The sequence below is a fragment of the Camponotus floridanus genome, unplaced genomic scaffold, assembly GCF_003227725.1.
Source record: "Camponotus floridanus strain SB8 unplaced genomic scaffold, Cflo_v7.5 scaffold1, whole genome shotgun sequence".
In the NCBI taxonomy this organism is placed as follows: Eukaryota; Metazoa; Arthropoda; class Insecta; order Hymenoptera; family Formicidae; genus Camponotus; species Camponotus floridanus.
In genome coordinates, this window is record NW_020229214.1 from 4,137,800 (window position 1) to 4,159,738 (window position 21,939).

Here is a 21,939-nt window from a genome sequence, read left to right on the forward strand (position 1 = left end):
CACCATTTCTTGACAATGGTAGCGCATGAGGTCACGGTGATGATTAAGAATCGAGAATTCGTTTGTCGCCATTATTTTGAAGTCTTACTACTTGAGGAATTTGGAAGAACTCAGCTGATATGCGATTATAAAATACGAAATGCCTCTAATTGTAAGAGGAATCTTGTGCAATACGAATAATTGTGCAATGAAAATAATGATACGAATATATGGAAAATTTCTACGAGGTATTCGACGCGAACCGCTCTACAGACGAGAAAGTTGGTTGGTCTAACCGTAGGTCTGCCTGTGAGTGTATAGGTGTATATTAACCCTATTTGTCCAAAATTTTTGGCGATGTGCCCATGTTCGGTGTGTGCTCCCAATTTTATTTATTCCACTGACATTTTACTCCTCTCTCCCTTGTTCCTTTTCTAGCAAACCTCGCCAATTATTCTGTCCCCGATTATGTTGTGTTCCATCTGATTGCTTGTTATTTCATGTTGTTTAGATATGTCTAATTTTAATCGAGAAGGAAGAGTTTCCAATACTCCATTTATTTTATTCCATTAACTTTATTTCAATATTTTACTTCCCCAAAACCCCAAAACGAAGAATACAAGAAAAGCCTATCGTTAATACTTTTCTTTGCCCACGTATGTATCCGTAATACTATTAAGTTTGATTTGTTTATTATCTCCAGGAGCACGTTTATATTATAATACTGTCGATATTTTTCAGCGTGTTTTTTTTTTATTACGCCATAGACCTGATCGTTAGATCCATTCTATGACAGGAGCGAGGGAAGTACGCGACAGCGCGCGGTCATTTAACGATTTCGCTACTCGACATGTGTATATATATATAAAAATATATACATATATATACATATATACATATATACATATCTTTGTGTGTGTGTGTATGTAGCGGATATAACGTTTCCTCAGTTTCGCGTGCATCTATCGCGTCTTGTTCGTCTTGAGAATTGATGCTCCTCCGTGATCACACGGCGAATCGTCAATGATGTAGTTTCGTCTTGATTCTATTGTATAACAAGAACAAAATTTTCTACAAGAGAGATGTTGTTCTTGATACGTGTTCCTAAAAAGCGAAGCATTTATCAATATTTTCCAGAATATACACGTATGTGTATATGTGTATGTGTGCGCGTGTGTATATATATATATGTGTATATATATATATATATATATATATATATATATGTCAACGTATACTGTACTCATTTGTACGTACAATTTGTCTTTCGCAAAAAGAGGCCGGAAATACGCAGGAGACAGTTCATTAATCGCAAACCCGATCTCGAAAGAGACGAGTCTCATTTTTTATTTCTTCTTTTTGCGGTATTTCTCGTATTTTTCACAGAACAAAACTTATCTCGCAGAAATAAGATTTAGACAAATGTATCAATTTGGAGAATTGTAAAGTTACAACTCTGAAACTATCATTTGTCTTGAATTAACATTAAAGTCTTAAGTATAAAAAAACGTACAGATAAAAATATAAAATAATGTTCTGATGTTATGTTGTTGTTTTGAGTTTAAAACAATTTAATTTTAAAAGTTTTCGATTTTTATAGTTTATTCATGTTTTAATTAAAAACTTCTAACAGTATAACAGAAAAGAATAAATAGGTAGTTCATGATGTAAAACAATAGAACGATAAAAAACATAAGAAAGATTAAAAAGAAAGATGCAAAAAAAAGACATGAAATAAACATAAAAGGATACGCTGGAAGGTTTAACATTATAATTATTATAATTATTATTGATAAATTTATCGTAATTTTCTACTTTATTTAATTTAGAATTGCATTAATTATCTTTTCCGCCAAGCGATATTTTATATATTACAAAAATGTGGCTTATATAAATACTGAATTTATCAACAAATATTTCAGCAAAATACTTTTACATTTGTGCATATATCTCCGAACTTTGACAAATTAGTAGGACCATTCAACTATTCCGTTTCTATGCTCGTCTTTCAATTAATTAACGAATGAAAAATGTCAAAAATGACGGCGATATTCTTTGTTTCCGCACATTCAGAGTTTCCCTTTACATCGTAATTAAATCAGATAACAAACACGAGTGCCTTTGTAAGCATGCACATTAGAGTTAACAACCTTATATAGCAGCAAACCGTCGCGATAATGGTCGGGGTTGCATTCACTATATAAATTAAAACGCACCCACGTGTGTGCGCACATTAAGAGACAATAAATCATAACCGTCACGCAGAAGCGCGCGATTATCACGCGATTACTACGTGATTTTCGCACAGCGCGCATTTAGCGCGGTGCAAATCGCGCGTTTCTTGACGCGGATTATGGCCCGAGATATATGCATACAAGTACAGATGTGGCAGAGCAAACTTGCAAGATTGATTAACAAGCGTATCCTTGATATTTTGTACGATAATCTCATCGTTATACAATGTCCTCTCATCTCGAGCTGCATACGGAAAATTTCTCATGAAAAAAATCTGATCATCTTCCACTTTTTTCTATCTTCGTATCTTTTGCATGAAATTTTTCAGAAAAATAAAGGAAAGCCTCCTCTCTCTTTTAGGCAAAATATTGAGTGTTTATCTCGTCACAGATTGTTTCTTTCAGCAGAGCAGCGATGCGCGCACATTACCTCGGCACAAGAGTGGATTTTTATATCTCTCTCATTGATATCATATTTACAGATTTCTCTCATCGATATATGAGTTTCACGGATCTAAATTAAGACACTATTTATCATCGAATTATCTGAAATAATTTTTCTCGTTTTAAGCATAAATTAATATACTTTTCATATTTCATTTTTTAGCTTTTCTTTAATTAATCCCTTTTTAATTCGATTCTACTAGATTATTAAATATTTGTCCAAGACAAAATAGATAACTACATATAAAAGTTTTAAATCTTCTCTATAGTTTGCGTACTTGGATTAAATTTATACCATTTTATTAAATTGAAACAATACCGTCGAATTTGCATGAAAGATGAGGTTGACAATATCGCGAGGCAGCAATCTTTATTAAAGTATATCAATATATTTAAATAATATATTTAAATAATATATTTAAATACGCTCGAAATGAAGATATACGGCTTTGAGACTCGCGTTTTTATAAATTTGCCACCACATATATATCCGCTAAATTCATCGAGCTTCATCCGAGCTTGAAAAGGAACTGTGGCTTCACGCTTGACGCGCGATTGCTGATTCGAGCTTTGATATTAACGAATGGCTTGTTGATTACTAATTATCTAATTCACGGATCACCGGATCGTTACTCTCTTGTTACCGTGCCGACTGTATTTTCACGTGCACAACACTCGCTCTCACAGAAATCGTTCTTTTACTTGTGCTCCCGCTCACACTTTACTCACTTTTCCATCTACTCGATCGGTCGATCGATCGACCGGTTGATTAATGACGAATCAATACTCGCGAGCGAGACAAAAGTTCATATCGATGCTGAACGATATACCTGACATGATTATTTACTCTATTTATGTGCTTGTATATGTGCCAGTATTATAGCGGTCAGGAAGGAGACGAAAAAATGAGAGGTACCAACATCTTATATAAATCATTTTTCTTTTTTTTTTTGTCTTGATTTATTTTAAGCGACAATACTCCAACGGACTTCATTGTTAGGAAAGTTGAAAATGACGTCAACTACCTTTGCACATCCGCTGGCGGATACCGCGATCGAGTACTGTATTAACGAAGGCACGATACATTAGGGATGGGATTGTCCTTCAACGTTCGTTGTGTGATGTAGCAACTGTGAAATGCACACGGAAAATTTCTGATCTCGCGAGAGACCAGAAAAAAATCGATCCTACAGCCGCCTGACAATTTCTTACTTCTGTCACACTGTATCACTATATACCATCTTGCAAAAGCTGTCAACTATAATACGTATCCGTCTATTACTAATTATACCGACGTTTCTCTCCCTCTCTCCTTACTGTTACTTTCACTCTGTTTCTTTCTATCTCTATTTCCTTCTCTTTCTTATATATACTGTTTCTGTAACTATTTCTGTCTCTCTTTCTCTGTCTCTCTCCTTCTCTTTGTGAAATTTCTACTAACCTGCCAAATTTCTATTAACCTGCCCTCTTCTTACTACGTCTGGCTATGTCCCGCTTTCTTTTGTTTCTAGATATTGCAGAACCTACAAAAAAAACGCACTGAGCGGAGGGGGCGCCTAAGTTCTGACAATATGACTAAAAAGAAGTCCGGTTTCAGCAAAAGCGAACTTATTTTTAAGGTAACCCGTCCTGACGAACGCGCGAGCTCACGTCCATTCGATTCGTCCATCGCGAATCGACCTCGGCGATTCACCATCCGGTTTTCCGCGAGACTCGATAGAAGGAAAAATCGATTCTTTCAATTTTCTCCGAGCATCCGACTGATGTAATTACGAATGAAAAATCCCCGTGCGATAAAAAGTCATCATCTCGCTTGTACACGTGCGTGATAATTTTTGAAACAAAAGTTTCAAAAGTAAATAAATAAAAATATTATTATATATATATATATATATATATATATATATATATATATTATAATAATATATTTTTTCAAAGCGACGCTTCTCTTCGCGAACACGACTGAAATACATATTTTTAAAATCTTATGAAATCTTATAATTTTCGCCTCTCAAGATTCAATTATCAAAAACCCATAAATTTGATAATTAAATCGATCAGTTATCTCGTTGGCATAATATTAGGAAAAATAATGAATTCGCAATAGTATCGCGGCCGCGACAATATGTGGATCGATTGTCAAAACGATCGAGTGCCCTTCTGCCGAAGTCTCGCGAAGACCAGAAGCCGGACTAACGAGGTTAATTGGACGGAGGAGCTGTACGCTGATTGGCTCGTTGGTTTAATTACAAACATTCAGCTTTTATATACTTTTTCCGCCGCATTATACATTACATATACCCGCAGCAATAGGCTATGCTTTTATACATTCACCATCGGCACCCGCCTAGCGATGAGAAAGTCATGTAACTATGTGTGTGATATATTCTAGAGATCCACAGAAATATATTTATTATATAGATAATAAAAAGGAAACGCCCGGCACACGTGTTTACGAGCGTGCATCATGTTTAGATGCCAGAGCACGGCGTAAAGGCCCCGATTTTTCGATGATCCTCGATCGATCAGCGCGATATTCGATACGTGCTCTCTGTGAAAGTGAACGAACGGGTATCGGTTGTCGATAGTCCGGCATGGCGTGTTTGACTCGAATTTTGATCGTCATATACTCGTTGAACCCTTCCTCTCTTTCTCTTTTTCTCTCTCTATCTCTCTCTTTATCTCTTTATATATATATATATATATATATATATATATATATATATACATGTGTATATATTTATATATGTATGTATATATATATATATATATATATATATATATATATATAATCTTTCTCTAACTTCTCATTCTAACTTCCTCTCGTTTACTATTCGACTGTTTGTTGTCTTTCCTCGATCTCTCTGTATCTCCATGTATATTGTACCCCCTTCCACGTTCCATGTACGATCCGATGGAAAACTGCAAAACAGCCTGTTTCCACGCACTATCTATTGTGATATGCTTTTGATCGCTAGACGGTGTGCACGATATCCTATGAAAACGAGCGCACGTGATTGGGCGTCCCTTCTCTGTCGCTTTGTTGCAAATCGCGCACTGTATTACCATATCCGAGGCGCATCGTTATCTTAGAAGAGATATCACGGAAACGAAACACACAAGCCACACGCGCGAGTGTTCAAGGAAATAATAAATAGATAGAATGCAACGAGTATGAGAGTAGACAGCTCGCTTCCCCTGCCGCTGCTCTGCGAATGATTTTTTCACCCTGCATCCCCTCGTTAGCCGCGTCTATCATCCCGCTCTTGCTGTACCCGCTCGCCCTTCGCTGTCGCTGCTTCTCGACCGCAGAAAGTGCACTCCCCCCCCCCTCCATTTTTTGTGTGATACTGGCTGGCTATGTATATGCTTGCGAAATGAAAAAGGGCGGACATGTAGAAACGGATGACAAGAAAGAGCGAAAATCCGGCTTTTTTGCTTCGTGGCTTGGCTTGCGCCGCTTAACTGACATCGTTTGACTTGGCAGCTGCGTTTTGTTTGTTGTCCCCTCATAATGCTCATAATAATAATCACTTGAAACGTCCCCGACGAAGCGTAAAACTCACCCACGATAAACATCTCTCCCTCGTGAACTCGTCGGTTGTTCTTTGTTGTGTCTTTAGTTTGCGCATTCATTTTTGTTCCGGTGTCGTTTAGAGCGTTTGTTGTTGCCACTTACAAATCGCCATCGATTGATTAGTGACGCAGACTCATTAATCGTTGATTATTCATTCATCATCGTGGAGACATAACAAATCAAGCTTTCATCTTTATTGGACTTGTGACTGTCTCGTAGAAGAAAAGGTTGTGATGTTGAGTTTCGATGTATCGTTTACCTTGTGTTCCCTTCTTTTTTTTTTCTCTCTCTCTCTCTCTCTTTCTTTTAATTTACAAAGGCACGCCACGCGCATACATATACATCGTATATGGCCCATTAATTCAGAAATGTTGAAGGTATACGTATGCGTGCGCGCGTGTACGTGTATATCAAACGTGTACACGATTTTTACTTGTAGACCAGGTAATGTATTGAACTATATGTCGTTTAGCAGTAAGTTTCCCGTGTTCTTATTTGTTTCCCGTAGGCGCAGAAACTGTACCATTGATCATCATTCATGGAGCATCACGATACCCAATAGATAATAGAATGTATTCATAATATTTTCGCCATTTAGAGACAACCAGAGCTCCGCGCTTCATCGAAATCCTACGGCGATTGGGCATCGATGCCGATCTCATTTTCTCTCATCGTCTTTTATATATTGCAATTTATTAATGATCTAAAATAACTATATGAAATCTTTATGAGATTCTTACTAGGTCTCCCTAGTGTAATACGCAAATAATAAAGCAATTTGATTAATTAAAATAATAATTTTACTCATAAAAATATATTATTAATATAAAAAATTGTTCCTGTGTATGATTTAAAGTTTAAGATTAAATGTGAAATTTTAAATTATTTTATTTGCTTTTTTGCGATCTTTATTGATATTTATTATGCAATATTTATATAACTCTATATCGTAATAAAATAGAAAGAATGAAATTTTTGTAAAACCTATACAACTAAATTATCTTCAGCAAGAGATGACACATTTGTCTGAGCAGATTATTATACGTCATTATGTTATTATGTCAGTACTACAATGGTTCTGTCACTTCTGCGGTTAAATGCAAGAGTAATTACCTGTCATATAGGGGACAAGTCCCACTGCCGTACGATTTCAACATCATTATACCGCGATTGCCCATGACCGTTGGTTTAAAATTCTTTATTTTATTTTTAAATTTATTAATAATTTATCAGCAATTTTTTCATCCGATGAGGCAAAAAGCAATACTTATAATTTTTTATCACAAAAATATAAAGCTTGTAATGAACAAGAACAACTAGCGAGAATGATAAACGATATCATAGACATTAAACAAAAATTAAGAACGCGAAGCTTCGCATTTGCACTCTTTATGGGTATTTGGGCAAACGCATTTAAGTTCGGAAATATCAATTTCGCCGCCGCATATATAACGAGATCGGGTTCGGGGAAATTTTCTTCGTACGTGCTCCGAGATGGCGTCGTATCGAAAATTCATTTTCGTCGTCGACGGAACACTCGAACAAAATTTCTCGAATACGAGAAAACCGCGGGTGCATGACACACTCATTATTGCGACGCACGTGTCGCGTTTCGTTGCGAGTGCTGCACGCATACGTGCGAAAACGGATATATATGTCATCGCCACACGTGTACATATGTTATGTACATAACCATGAACATGAATCGCACTTCATGATACCTTTGATGATCCTTAGATAACTTTATCCTTATCTCTCGATTAACAGGAGAACGCTGAGATTCAATCCGAGTCTATAAATAATTTATCGATTATTTTATTATGATTTCTCAAACAAATAAAATTAAATTAATCTGTCGGATAAATTTTTAATTGATGGTAAGAAGGATTTTCGTGAGATTCGTCATTTTATACGAATAAAAAGAAATTAATTATAAAATATAATAAATCTGCAATTTTGAAAGATTTTAATAATGTCATTATACACTTGTTATAATGTCCTATAATTAGCTTAAAACTTAAAAACGCAAATGATTTTATTCAAAATCAAATCACTTGTTAGGATTATATTTTCAATAATATTCTGTTGAATAATATTCTATTTTAACGCGCTAACATTTACTAGAAAAAAAGAATCTCTTATATAATAGTATATATTAATTGTTGAGAAAATATATATGAATCACATGAGAGAGTTGTGATCAGCAAAGTAAATCTGGAATCTCTCCAAGTTAATTTGGCAATTTAGCCGAAGTCGGAATATTCTCCGCGTTCTCCGGCTTTTCATTTTAGTACGGACAGATTCCCATATCGTACTTATTGCGCACAATGAAGCCGAATAATTGCAATTCACTTTCAAGCGAATTGCATCGATGTCACTAGATAAGCGTCGATTGTTTCTGTTTTATTCCGTTGTTATATTTGGCGCATAAGCGGTTTGAGAATCTTGACCCAACGAATTGCAAATGATCGATATTTTTTTGTTAGAGCATTTTGTAGAGTAATCAGTTATTTATCAACGTTTTTTAGGTTTCGTTAAATTGTTCTTTTTTGTGTGCCACGTGATGCGTAATTTCTAATACAGCATGCTTTTCTTAACGGATGAAAAAAAAAACCTCAAGAATACGAACGGCGATGACAATTTAGGAAAAATGTGACACTCTCACTCAAATTATCCGCATTAAGATCCGAATGAGTATTATTAGTGCTTAATACTTACGTTAAAAACAAAAATCATAATTTTTTAATTACATCTTAATTCTTTAAATTTCAATCTAAATCCATTAAACAGCAAGTTAAATTAATTTTTAAGATGCCACTATGCGCAAAAAAATAGACACTTATTTTTTAAATATTTATTCTAAAAGTTCGCGATTTTAACAGAAGTATATAATATTAAATTTACGAATTAATTTGTTTTCGTTTAAAGGATTAATTAGATTCGGCTTTTATCTTTCGTCCTTTTTTTCCAAAATTTATGTGCGAAACTTTCAATGAATAATTGCCGATAGACGATTGGATCTTAGTGACGGAATCCCTCACGTAGTTTATTAAATATTCCTAAACCTAAGCAAAAAAAAAATAATAGAACAATGTACTCAACGAATTATATATCTAACGCGTTTTTGTGCAACACTCGCTTATTTGCTGTACACTACGCAACCGGAGCTTTGGACAAACGAGAAGTTTTAACCAAAAAGTGTGAGAAATTCCGATACATTCCCAATCTGACACGAGAGTAAAGCTTTACCGTTGTTGTTGGCAGTTCCTGAATATGGCGTCGGTGTTCATGCGGATTTTTAACCTGATCTGTATGATGCTCTTAATTGGCCATTGGAGTGGCTGCCTGCAATTTCTGGTACCCATGCTTCAAGGATTTCCCAGTAATTCATGGGTGGCCATTAATGAGTTACAAGTAAGTAATTAATGTTATCATTTAGTACCATGGTTAATAGGCATATATATATTAATATTATAATTAGAAATTTTATAGAACTAAAATATAATCTGTTTTCCTTCAAAATTGCTTTTTTAAAATATATTTTCTTGTAGAATCGATAAATTTAATAAATTTTCTTTACAAATAAATTTTTTCAAGATATATCATCATGTAAAAATAAATAATAAAATCTTTCTTTGCGATAGTATAAAAATTATTAAAAAAAAAAAAATAAAAAAATTATTGCATGACTTGACAGTGTACCAATTTCTCGTAAATGTTCAAGAAACAAGATCACAAGAGGGTTTTCCGTAAACACTATGCACTTTGTATCAGAATTGGCGATCGATCGCCAAATGCATTTCCGTTACGACCTGCCACTTATTTACAGGACTCGTTTTGGCTGGAGCAATACTCGTGGGCCCTCTTCAAAGCCATGTCGCACATGCTGTGTATCGGATACGGTAGGTTTCCGCCGCAGTCCTTGACCGACATGTGGCTGACTATGCTCAGCATGATCAGTGGTGCGACGTGTTACGCTCTTTTCCTCGGACACGCGACAAATCTCATTCAATCTCTCGATTCCTCGAGAAGACAATACCGTGAAAAGGTAGCTACAACAGGACGATTATACGAAGCAACTCGCCTAGAGTGTGTATCGCAAGAATTTAATTCTCTTCTGGCTTGTCCGTAGGTGAAACAAGTAGAGGAATATATGGCCTATCGAAAACTACCGAGAGAAATGAGACAGAGGATTACGGAGTACTTTGAACACCGTTATCAAGGAAAGTTCTTCGACGAGGAGCTGATTCTTGGAGAGCTCTCGGAGAAATTGAGAGAAGTACGATAGAATCACACATTGAAACATTTCAATCGGAATTTAATCAAACTCTAACGTTTATATGTATATTATATTTCTGAAAGAGCTTTCTTTGACATCCGATGACCTTATGTACTAATGGAATATTGCTAATTAATAATATTAGTATTTAATATGATATTAATCTGTAAAATTCGTCAAAAGAATTAAGCACACTGAAGAAAAATATGTCTTTTGATTTGAAACGGTGTCCGTATAAAGATTATATCTTCTCTTTCAGGATGTAATAAATTATAACTGCAGATCGCTGGTGGCGTCCGTGCCCTTTTTCGCCAACGCCGATTCGAATTTCGTCTCGGATGTCGTCACGAAACTCAGATACGAAGTCTTCCAGCCAGGTATCGATTGTCGCTGTCTTTGAAAACGCGTTTTTTATCGCACCCATAAAACATCTCGTTTAGTGACACGGCACGGAAACGATATTTCCTTGCGCGTCGCACGAAGAATCCTACGTGTCATTAAAGCGGAAATGAATTTACAGGTGATATCATCATTAAGGAGGGTACTATCGGCTCGAAAATGTACTTCATACAAGAAGGCATAGTCGATATCGTAATGGCGAACGGCGAAGTCGCGACGTCGTTATCGGACGGATCTTACTTTGGCGAAATCTGTCTGTTGACGAACGCGAGGAGGGTAGCGTCGGTTCGAGCGGAGACCTACTGCAATCTTTTCAGCCTCTCGGTGGATCATTTCAATGCCGTGCTGGATCAGTATCCGCTAATGCGCAGAACGATGGAGAGCGTTGCCGCCGAGAGGTATAAGCTTTGGTTAGGTTTGTTCTATCGAGTTGGTGTGCTAATAGATGTCAATCATCATTCCCACTCCCATTTACTTTATTTGAGCATTGTGTATTGTCCGACAAAACGGAGATCAATCATTTGCTACCTGTCGAGAGCATGTCGATCTTTCCTCAACATATCGATTCTCGTATGTGTTGTTAGAACACAACGCTTGCTTTCAACATACACATACACACACATATCAATAAAATTTCGGTTGAAAAAAAAACAGAGAAATAATATTGTCACATAGATTGTTTTCTTTATGTGACTTTTTAAACGAGGCAATACATTGGGAAGAATCTGGGACAAATTTATGATGAAAGCGCACTAACTTACGATATTTATAATGAGTTGAGAGGGTTAAATCTTATTCGAAATGTCTGTTTAAAATATCGATGTAAAAATATAATCGAAATTTTTGCTTTTTATATTTGTAAAATCCAGAAAAGGATAAATATCCGCGATAGTATTTAAAGTCGGATATTATCCGATTAAGAGTAGTTCAGAATCTTAATTTAAAGTTATGATAAAAGTTTTACACTCTCGACACATTCATTACATGATAATCTTATTATAATTTGGCATAACATATTTTAAATTATTTCAATACAATTTTTGTCACACGCAACACAAGATAACAATAATATTAAAATAATTAATAATATTTAAATAATTTTCTCAGCAATGTTACAAGATTTCCACGAAAATATTTTCGAATATTATAAAATTTCTTCAATGAGTATTTATTTATTTATTATTTATTTATTTTCGCATTATCTATTTATGACAAATATAAAAATATAAAATTCAATGTGTGGCAAAAATAAATTCTTTTATCAGTTAACTTCATTCAATTACCTTTAGCAGTGCAAGTAGTATTGAAACAAATAATAATGACTATTGAGTACAGATGATAAGCGGCAAGCGCCACAAAACGGACAGATCATTGTGCTGCTAAGCGGTTTAGAGTTTTGTGTAAATAATAGTCGGTTATGCCCCGTGCAACATTCCCTACGCTTAATCATGCTCTCTTTGTAGGCTAAACAAAATTGGAAAGAATCCTAACTTGGTGGCTCATCGCGAAGAGGATCTTGGCAGCGAATCAAAAACGATAAACGCTGTAGTAAATGCACTCGCGGAGCAGGCCGCGCATGCCAGCGCCAGCGAAGAATCAGTAAGTATACGATCAATTATTCAACTTCTACAATTTGTACAGTCCTTTTATTCAAACTTCGTTTGAAAAAAAAAAAAAAGAGCAAATTTTTATTCACACAATTTTATCAGAAAATCAACGAAATAAGTCCATCTCTTGTCTTTACAATAAATAAATAAATACACAATCTATCACTTTATAAAATTTGGCATTTCAGGTACACAGTATGGAGCTTAGAACGCTACCGGCTTGTCTCTTGCCCAGACCAAAGTCTGAGAATAATTTCGCGAGCCAAGAACTTACGAGAGAAGGACGGAGAATCTTCCACAAGAGCGACACTTTCCACAAGGATTCGTATCAATGACGACACTCGTTTTACTAGCATACGCAGAGATACTAACGGCTCCATGTTGGAACAAAGATAGAACTTTCTTATCGATAAGACAGCTGGTGGTTTTGTGCCTGGCGCTTGGGCGATTCTATAGCAGCGGTCTATACATAGATATCGGCCATGCCAGTAGTTCTCTAGCAATCGATTTATAGCGCCTTCTTATATTAATCTGACGGCATTTTCGTCCAAGACCACAAAACTGACCAGAACAATCGAATCTTATGCTCCAATCATGATACAGATTTGTGCGAAAATGCAGCGACTAATATCAATTTAATATAATTTATATATGTATGATTTATATATGTATATATAAATTATTTACACATATATATATATATATATATATATATATGTATATATAATAACAGAGAGAATTATGTGTGTTAATATTTTATATATATTATCACAATATTTTATAATAATATATATAAAAAAAATCTCTCCATAATATATATATATATATATATATATATATATATATATATATTTCGCGAAATAACTTTCCGATAAAAAATTTTGAAGAATGAAGGAGAAATATTTTATAGACTCCTTTTAATTTTTCAAACTTTGTTCGATTGCCTTTGGAAGAGATGCCGAAATTCACACACTTGCGAAATTTTAGTTCATTACAAACAGCAAGATGAAAAAAAGAAGTCATCTGTATCTCGGTTGGAGAACATGGAGTCCCGTTTTACGCCGCGTCTCTTCATTGAGAATAATCGCCGCGTCACATCAAGTGCAATATTAAAGAAGGACGGATAGACGCAGCGAAGAATGAAGATCTCAAAGACGACGAAGAGCAGGCCTAGAAGTTTATAGAGAATATGTAGTATACACATCGTGAAAAATTAGGTATAATCCTAAATAACAATGTAATGATGCGTAATTCTCTCTCTGTGATTTTGCAAGTTGACGTTTCGCACTTTAGGAGAGAAAAAAAAACAATATAATCTACATGAATTAGGATGCTCTTTTTTTTAAGGAAACAATTAATATAGAGAGAAATCGTACGTCGTAAGACAGAGTATTCCGATTAAGTTAACGCGATTTAGCTTTAGCTTCGTATTGCATTAGAGCCGCGTAAATAAGTAAAACGAATATAACGCGTAATACTCCATACTCCGAGAAAAAAGTGCAAGAATGAAGAAGAAATTCACGTCAATGGGCTAATGTCTTACTGGGGAGAAGGAGTTTCTTTTTTATTTCAAACGCGAAATAATTTGCGTTCGGTACTCGCTTTATTTGATGATAGATCTTTCTTTATTTTGCTACGTTTTAATTCGCTTCGAAAATATTATAACGACACTAAGAGACCGAGTGATGATTACAAGTTGCGACTCAGTGTCGGATACATTCGATAGACCGTCCTGGTACATAAATAGGATCGGTGAGAGATGAGTGACTATGGTCGCGCGTTTGAAAATTCGTAAACGAATTTAGAGGTAGAGAAAGAAGGAAAGATAAATTACGATGCGATGATTATACGGATTAACCGGTTCTATACAAATGCTACCGAGGGCCCGAAGGCTGTGTTTACTTGTTGAGAGTCTTTTGGGCCGCTGTGGTTACACGTCAATGAATGAATATTAAGCGAAACGCAAGCAAAGTATCTTTTTATGAGATAAAGACAAAAAAGCGCGATGTACTATAAGAGAAGCTATAAATACTATGTAATAAATTATTATTATTGTTACGATTATATTACTTGCAATGATTACTATACCACTACCGCATAATTAGGCGATTAAATAAATGACAACAAATACAGATACACATATATATTATATATGAAATATTATGCATAGTGGTTAAATATCGTGTTGCGAGATAACTCTGTAATATTCAGCTACGTGCGAAATGGTCTGACACTGACTAAACCGACTAACCGATACTTACGAACAATTTATACAGATTGCATTATTTCCCCGGAGCTTAATCTATCGTATTTCGTTCGAACAATAATTTATAAACACCCACATCTTTGAGGCCAATTGATACCGACCGATCTCGCTTTGTATATTTTAAAGTCGCTAATCAAAGAACCAAACAAGAAAAATACTCTCTTCATTTTAAATATTTCATAGTACAAGTAAATTCGGCATAAAGAAATATGCGAAAAATTATAAAAAAATTATAGTATTATTTAATTTAAAACTATAAATCATATAACGTTTCTTACTCCTTAATCCTAAAGAGTACAAATAAATTTGTAGCATTAATATATAACGTGTGTGTGTGTTCCCATCTATATATAAAATAAAACAGCAGTCGTTTTTTAGAATAATTTATTTTTTAAAAACCTGTATTTTTTATTTATTTTTGAAAAAAATGATAAATCTATTTTTTATCAATAATTTACCAGCATATAAAATTTATAAATTTTGAACAATATAAATCATTCTCTATGCAACATTTTCTATATAACATTCTCTATATTTGTTGTGCTTTTTAGGATTAATAAAGAAACGTTTTTCAATATTGCATGCATTCAATATTGCAATATAATGCAGTCGTTTTTTCTTTTAAATCGAAAACTGCGATATTTTCTTTCACATGACAAGTAAAGTCAATCATCCTCTATTAAAAAATAACGCCCGTATATTATTTTTACTCACGTGATAACGAGATGCATTGGCGAATGCACGATTGAAAGAAAAGAGCCAAGTCGTTTTTTCTAGTTGACGCGAATACATGTACATATATCTCTCTACATAAGATTTTAAAAATTACACGCGCGTTTCATACATATACATATGTACACTTACACACGTGCGAGAGGGAGAGAAAAAGAGGAGAGAGCAAGTGAAAAAGAAAGAAGTACCTATTTTTCATGCAAGAGAAACATAGTTTTCTGTCATTATTTTGCACATCTTCACACGTCTCATCTTAAATAATATATATATATATATACATATAAATACTATATATATAATAGAGATGAGAGAGAAAGAGGAAAAAAGAGAGAATGCGTTTAAGAGGTCGAAACATTCCAATGGTAGAATAGTCGTAGACCGCATAATCGACGTTTTTATAGGTTTAATCTGTACGAACGGTCTAGGATTAATCTGCCGGTTCAGGCCTAAGAGAAGCGTACGCATTACTATATAAATATTATATAAATATATAACATTGTTACTGTGCTCTCCGAGACGAGTGCGAGGTGAAAGAACGAAGTGATGATATACAAAAAAAAAAGGGAAAGAGGAGAAGCTGTACTCTTACTACCACTGCTAATTAATAGACACTATTATTTAGCCACTGTCTACTTATGTCGATAAAACGATAAAAAAAAAACTGCGGCAAGAATGCGCTGTGTTAGTACTCTACTCACATACACAAACAAAATATATTACGTGTACATATATACCGTACGTAATGTACGTGTAAAGAGATACGCATCTATAGTGCACTAACAAACAAACAGGGGAGAATAACATTTTAGGATTAAACAGAGATTATGTGACTATTTGAGGTGTGTGAACCTTATTCCGTAAATGCTAACAGACAAGAGTGAGACATTATTAAATAAAAATTTAAAAAAAGAGATGAATAGTTTTTGTATTGAGAGATAGATTGCGCGTGAACAGCAAAATTGGATCAGGCCACGGGAAAACAGATCCGGAAATCGGAAATGGATGCATAGAGTCTGTACTGACGTAAACTGGCAGCCCGAGATAAAAACGCAGGTTTACTATATTCGATTTGAAGGATAATGCATTGAATTGCGGGGGCGTTAGATAGTCGTCCGAGGCTGATCGAAGTGCGTCAATTTAGCTACGGTCTATGCGGAATAGGACGTTGCACTAAAAAAAAAAAAAAAAAAAAAGAGGAGATCGTGAACGTGTGTTTCAAATTTCACATATCAATCGTTCTGTTGAAAGACGTCGCGAAAGTATACGCTGGATGCGAGAATTGTTTTTAAAACGCGCTCGATAAAAACGCTTGACTGGTATATAGCGTATATTATCGTATATTGATTTCTTTAGAATATTTAATCTCGCAATTCACATACAGCAGGCTTCAGAGGCTTGGACAAAATTTCCAATTACTGTGTATCCCGACTATCCTCCGCTAATCTCGCTCATTAAATATATCGTGAACAGAACGAATACGACAGAACCATTTCAAAAATTATCTTCCCCTTGAAATAAACTTCAACAATTTCCGTTTCCGGTTTCAAGGATCGAAAGCCATAAAAAAAAAAAAAACGACCGATAAAGGAACACGCGACTGTCCAAAGCTTAAATGAAACGCTATTAGATCGGCTGTTAAATGTTTCTTAAATAGTTTCTTGCACGGTGACACGATATTTTTGCATATAATATTATTTTAGTTTTAAATAAAAATATATTCTTTCCACTCTCTTGTACTATTGCGCGTGTAAAACATACGTTATTGAGTATATTAACACTTTTGACAAATGTGAATACGTTAAAAATAATGTACCTATAAAAATAGATCCACACATTATCCATTTTTCTACAACTGTTCAAGAAATCAAATGTGATTGAGACAACGAATTACGCGCACATTAAAGCTTGCGCATGCGGTAATTCTTGTGTAGTATTAAATAAAGATGTATAATCGCTAGACCTTAATAATTGCACGAGTGCAATGGTGCTATCAAATGCCAGTTTTTTCTAAAGGAGTCATAAATAATAGCAAATGTGTTTCGCAACAATCAGAGAAGTAGCAATTAATTCTCTGCAATAAATCTTAAATAGAACTTATCATATTAATTAAATCTTCGTTAAATATATATATAATTCGTTATATCAATTTATCATATTATTATTTCAGTAAAATTATTTCAGTAAAATTTCTCTCTTTCGCATTATTATATTATTCTCTGAATTATTCAAGATTATCGACACATGAAATATTACTCGATTCTCGCCATATTTGTGCCTCTCAGAGCTCTCAAGTATCGTGGCACCGTGTGAAAACTAGGACAGCTAGCCGGGAAATCTGTGCATAGTACGCCTTGTAAAAAAATAAAATGAAGAAAACATTACCCTAGCGTCAATTTTCTATGAAAGAGTTTTTCTACAGGGTTCACACCATGAGCGGGAATTCGACGTCGTGCTTATGGTATGAATATGTACGCATGCTGTGCGACGCTGGTACGAGTCTATCGGTGTTTTTTCTATTTACACGATATTACGTTTGTATGATTACGATTGTTTCTCGCATATGAAAAAAAAGCAGCGTGCAACAAAGAAAATTAAAATAATGAGAAATTTGCTAGAGATCGATATAATTGGAATGAGAGACACGAGATACGATAAATACTTAAATTTTTTACGCAAGCCCGTTTTCGTTTCTTTAGCGATCCGCAGATTTTACTTGTGGTATTTTGTAAAATAAGATTTTCCGGGAATTTAATTGGAAAGATCGTATACAAAATTAAAAATTTGGATGAAATACATGGCAGAGTAAGAATGCTGCGGTTTTTTAAAAGCATATTGCCAATATCCTTTGCGATGCTAATGGTGTAGCTCGCACAACATTGCCCGCAAGTATCCAGCATATTATTTGATACGATGTTAAAATGTAAAGAATTTTTAATAATTTGACGTGATTGTTAAATATATGTGAAACTGAAATAAATACGTGGCAAAATAAATATATATAATGTATAAATATATATTTTACAAATTATCCACATTTGTACAAATTTGTGTAAATTCTAGTATTCGAATATATTAGTCGAAGATTGCTTTAATATGCTACGCCATTACTCGCAAACGATCTTACACATGTCATAAGGGAGTGCAAAGTAATAATAATAAATATACGCCGTGTGTTCTACGCTGCCGTGCGTATTTCATTGAAACCGGCTAATGCTGTGAGTAAGCAATAATTAATAGCCAAGGATTTAATTCGAACGAGGAAAATTAATTGGATCTTCAGCTAATAACGCTTGGTACGTACGAATATTTCAAACTGTCGTACAATTTCCCACGGGATACAATTGCATCTCGTTAGCGATATCACTTACACCGAGTGAAAGTTAGTAGTCGGACGCGTTCTGGCCGAAGGAACACACACTCGTGCTTTTCGAGATCTAACTTCTTCTCGTTTCGCGGTTTACGTGTAGTGCGATTTGCGATTCGATATATTTTACTAACGGAATAATTAGGCGTAACAAAACTCTAGATCGAGGAATTGCATGCGAGTAGGGAAAAAAAAATTAGCGCGGGCCGCGAGTGTGTGCAAGCCGCATATAATGTATCTATGCATATAAAAATTCGAATCGAGGTGACAGTTCTTTTCTAACGGGGCCGTCGTTTCTTTTTAAAACCGATTCGAGACCCTAGCCTGGCTATATTATATTTATAGGGGGATTAACCGGCCGACTATACTTTTATAAAGTGTACGAGAAGTATTTCACGCGCGTATTTAGACATCGGCACCTTTAAAATATACTTGCCATAACGAATGCCTTAGCAAAATGTTACTGTATAATTGAGATACCAGAGGGCGAGAAGGTATATAAATATAATAAGTATACATGTCACACACACATACAGACGCACACATACACACAGACACACGCATGCAGATAAACACACAAATAGACACAACACAATAGGCAAATGAGTCAAAAGCCAATGCACATCAAAGAGTACATAAGTAGAAAACAGTACCTATATACATTCATCTATGCGTGCACACATAAGTATCGTGATCGTGATCGATGATGATACGTATTATGCGTGTAATCACATTAACAAATAACAGAGAGAAGTTGAATAACTCACTCTGACATGCAGTGTATGCGAGACCTCTCAAAAGCGCACGAAAATACAAGTAAGGAATGTGAAAATGCAAAAGTGAGAGTATATTATTAAATGTATTATATTAAGATTGAATCACTCTAGAGCGCGAGCGAAAGAGCGATCATTAATCATGTACATACCATCGATGGCAATACTTGAAAATTCGCCCGTCCATTTAATTTCTACGTCATAAGTTTCCGAAAGAAAACTAGATTTTATTTTTATCCGCTTTAAATTCCAGATAACTCACATCTCATATAAGAAAAGTCAAGCGAACAGATCGACACACCGTCAAGTATATCTGCAATTTTCATTTTAAACGTTGTTACGCCTTGACATATGTGCCATATGAAGAATGAAAATTCGCGAATGTTAGATATTAAAACATGTAAGATGGAAGTTCCTAATGTGACAAAGAATTTTAAAAAAATTTAAACTCATGACTTTTGCGAACACGAATTTATTATTCTTAGCTAATCACGAAACAACACAAATTTCAAAGAAACATGGGAATAATCTATATATATATAAAATCGGCTAACTGCAACACAAAATTGTTTTTCGCAATTTTCGAAGTGTCAAAGTCTGCTTCGAAAATTTTCAAATTGTGCGCATATATATATTTTCGCATCTTATTTTTTTACGTTTTAACATTATGCTCGACACGTATAAAACTGCGATGAACATCTCTTATTTAATTTCACCGTAATAAGACGAATTCTTTTTTCATTCGTATGGTATTAAGCAGATATAAGCCAATACGATGCCAATCAATCAATTGCGATTTCATCAACAACACCGACTCGAAGAATAAGATTATTGTGGGATACAAGTTGTGACAACCAAGTGCGCGCATTTTGATATTATCGGTTCATGCGTTTCGGTCATTTGTAAAAAATCAAATTATAAATAATAATGTGACATACTATTTAAGATACGATACATTTTGTAGCAATATCTCTTTTACGACAATGATAAAGGGAGCGTTTTCAGTTTTAATCTGAAAAAAAAGAACGTTAGTGCATATCTCGTCACATATTGTGTCCTGCCTGCCGACGAAATTATATACATGCATCTACACGTATAACATTCAACAGTTGACGAGTGTGAATGCATATACACATGTATGTACAAGTACACAGATACACACATGACACACGTACATGCATATTCCGAAAGATTTCATACAGTATCATACTAGCGATCTAACTAGTTGAAGAACTAAGCTATATAAATATATATAAATATATATATATATATATATATATATATATATATATAATATATGAGAGAGAAGAAAATGAGAGTAAAAATACAATATCAAGTATCAAAGGTCAATGGCAAAATAGTTGAAAGACTCTAGCTTCGTGGTGAAGAAAACAATTATTTTCTATGCTATTATTTAATCACTGATAATCTACGTTAAATACGTCCGCACGTCCGTGTATACTGTATACGTTCGCCTAACGAAGCTTTGCTAAATACATAACTGTGACATTTCTTATCTGACTATTGAATTTTTCACGTCAAGACATTAAATATTTCTCGTTAGAGATTATATTTTACGATCGCCATTATCGAATATATTACGTTAAAAGGACGTGTTATCAATATACATGAATAGGCGGACATACGTGTACATATATAGAATGAATTGCAAATAAATATTATAAAGCGACACGTTCTCTACCAGTGAAGTCAATCGCGATAAATCGTATAAGTAGCGAAGAGAACAATTGCAAAAGAAACAAGTATTAAGGCTAATCACGTAGTGGGAAAAGTCGTCTCTCTATGCTGATGTCAGCGAAAATAAGGCAAACGTTTGTATACCTCGTCAATACATTTCCATGTGCATGACGCGATTAACGCAATCGCCTGCGAATACATTACTCTGATTTTTCTGTCGTGGCGTCTTATTTGACGAGTGTCATAATTAGAATTTCAATCGGCATAAAATATGTTCGTTCCTTGTTACAGCGATAGTTCGTCGAATCGATTTTGCGAGAAATATTTTGCAAAAAGTTTACGTTATGTTATCAGTTATCCCGCACAAGGTGGGAAGTAGAAATGAAAAAGACGCCTCAAATAAAATGTGAAGTAAAAAAACTCTATGCAACACTACTTCTTTACATGCGGCAAAAGTAATATGATGACGCTCGTACTTGTAAAAAGATTTATATAGAGTTTCCGAAATTGTCCTCGTTTCTAGACGACACTTGCATGCTAAAATGTTAACTTTACTTTCGTAATAATCATTGATAAACAAATATAAT

At 34.6% G+C, this 21,939-nt stretch overlaps 1 protein-coding gene across 6 annotated transcripts in view; it reads left to right on the forward strand.

Moving 5' to 3' along the window:
- The window catches only part of LOC105248445 (potassium/sodium hyperpolarization-activated cyclic nucleotide-gated channel 2), a 124,622-nt gene extending 111,475 nt beyond the window's left edge, over positions 1 to 13,147 (forward strand). For 2 of the 6 annotated variants that reach the window (XM_025408147.1, XM_025408150.1), the window contains 8 exons: positions 4,169 to 4,276; positions 9,499 to 9,648; positions 10,064 to 10,282; positions 10,367 to 10,513; positions 10,773 to 10,890; positions 11,034 to 11,310; positions 12,376 to 12,511; positions 12,708 to 13,147. In XM_025408147.1, the coding sequence (XP_025263932.1) occupies positions 4,169 to 4,276; positions 9,499 to 9,648; positions 10,064 to 10,282; positions 10,367 to 10,513; positions 10,773 to 10,890; positions 11,034 to 11,310; positions 12,376 to 12,511; positions 12,708 to 12,854 (1,302 nt within the window). In that variant the 3' untranslated portion in view covers positions 12,855 to 13,147. Of the gene's footprint in view, positions 1 to 4,168; positions 4,277 to 9,498; positions 9,649 to 10,063; positions 10,283 to 10,366; positions 10,514 to 10,772; positions 10,891 to 11,033; positions 11,323 to 12,375; positions 12,512 to 12,707 lie in introns of all 6 variants that reach the window. The other 4 variants (XM_025408149.1, XM_025408160.1, XM_025408155.1 and 1 more) reach the window with 3 other exon arrangements.
- Positions 13,148 to 21,939: the final 8,792 nt, after the last annotated feature.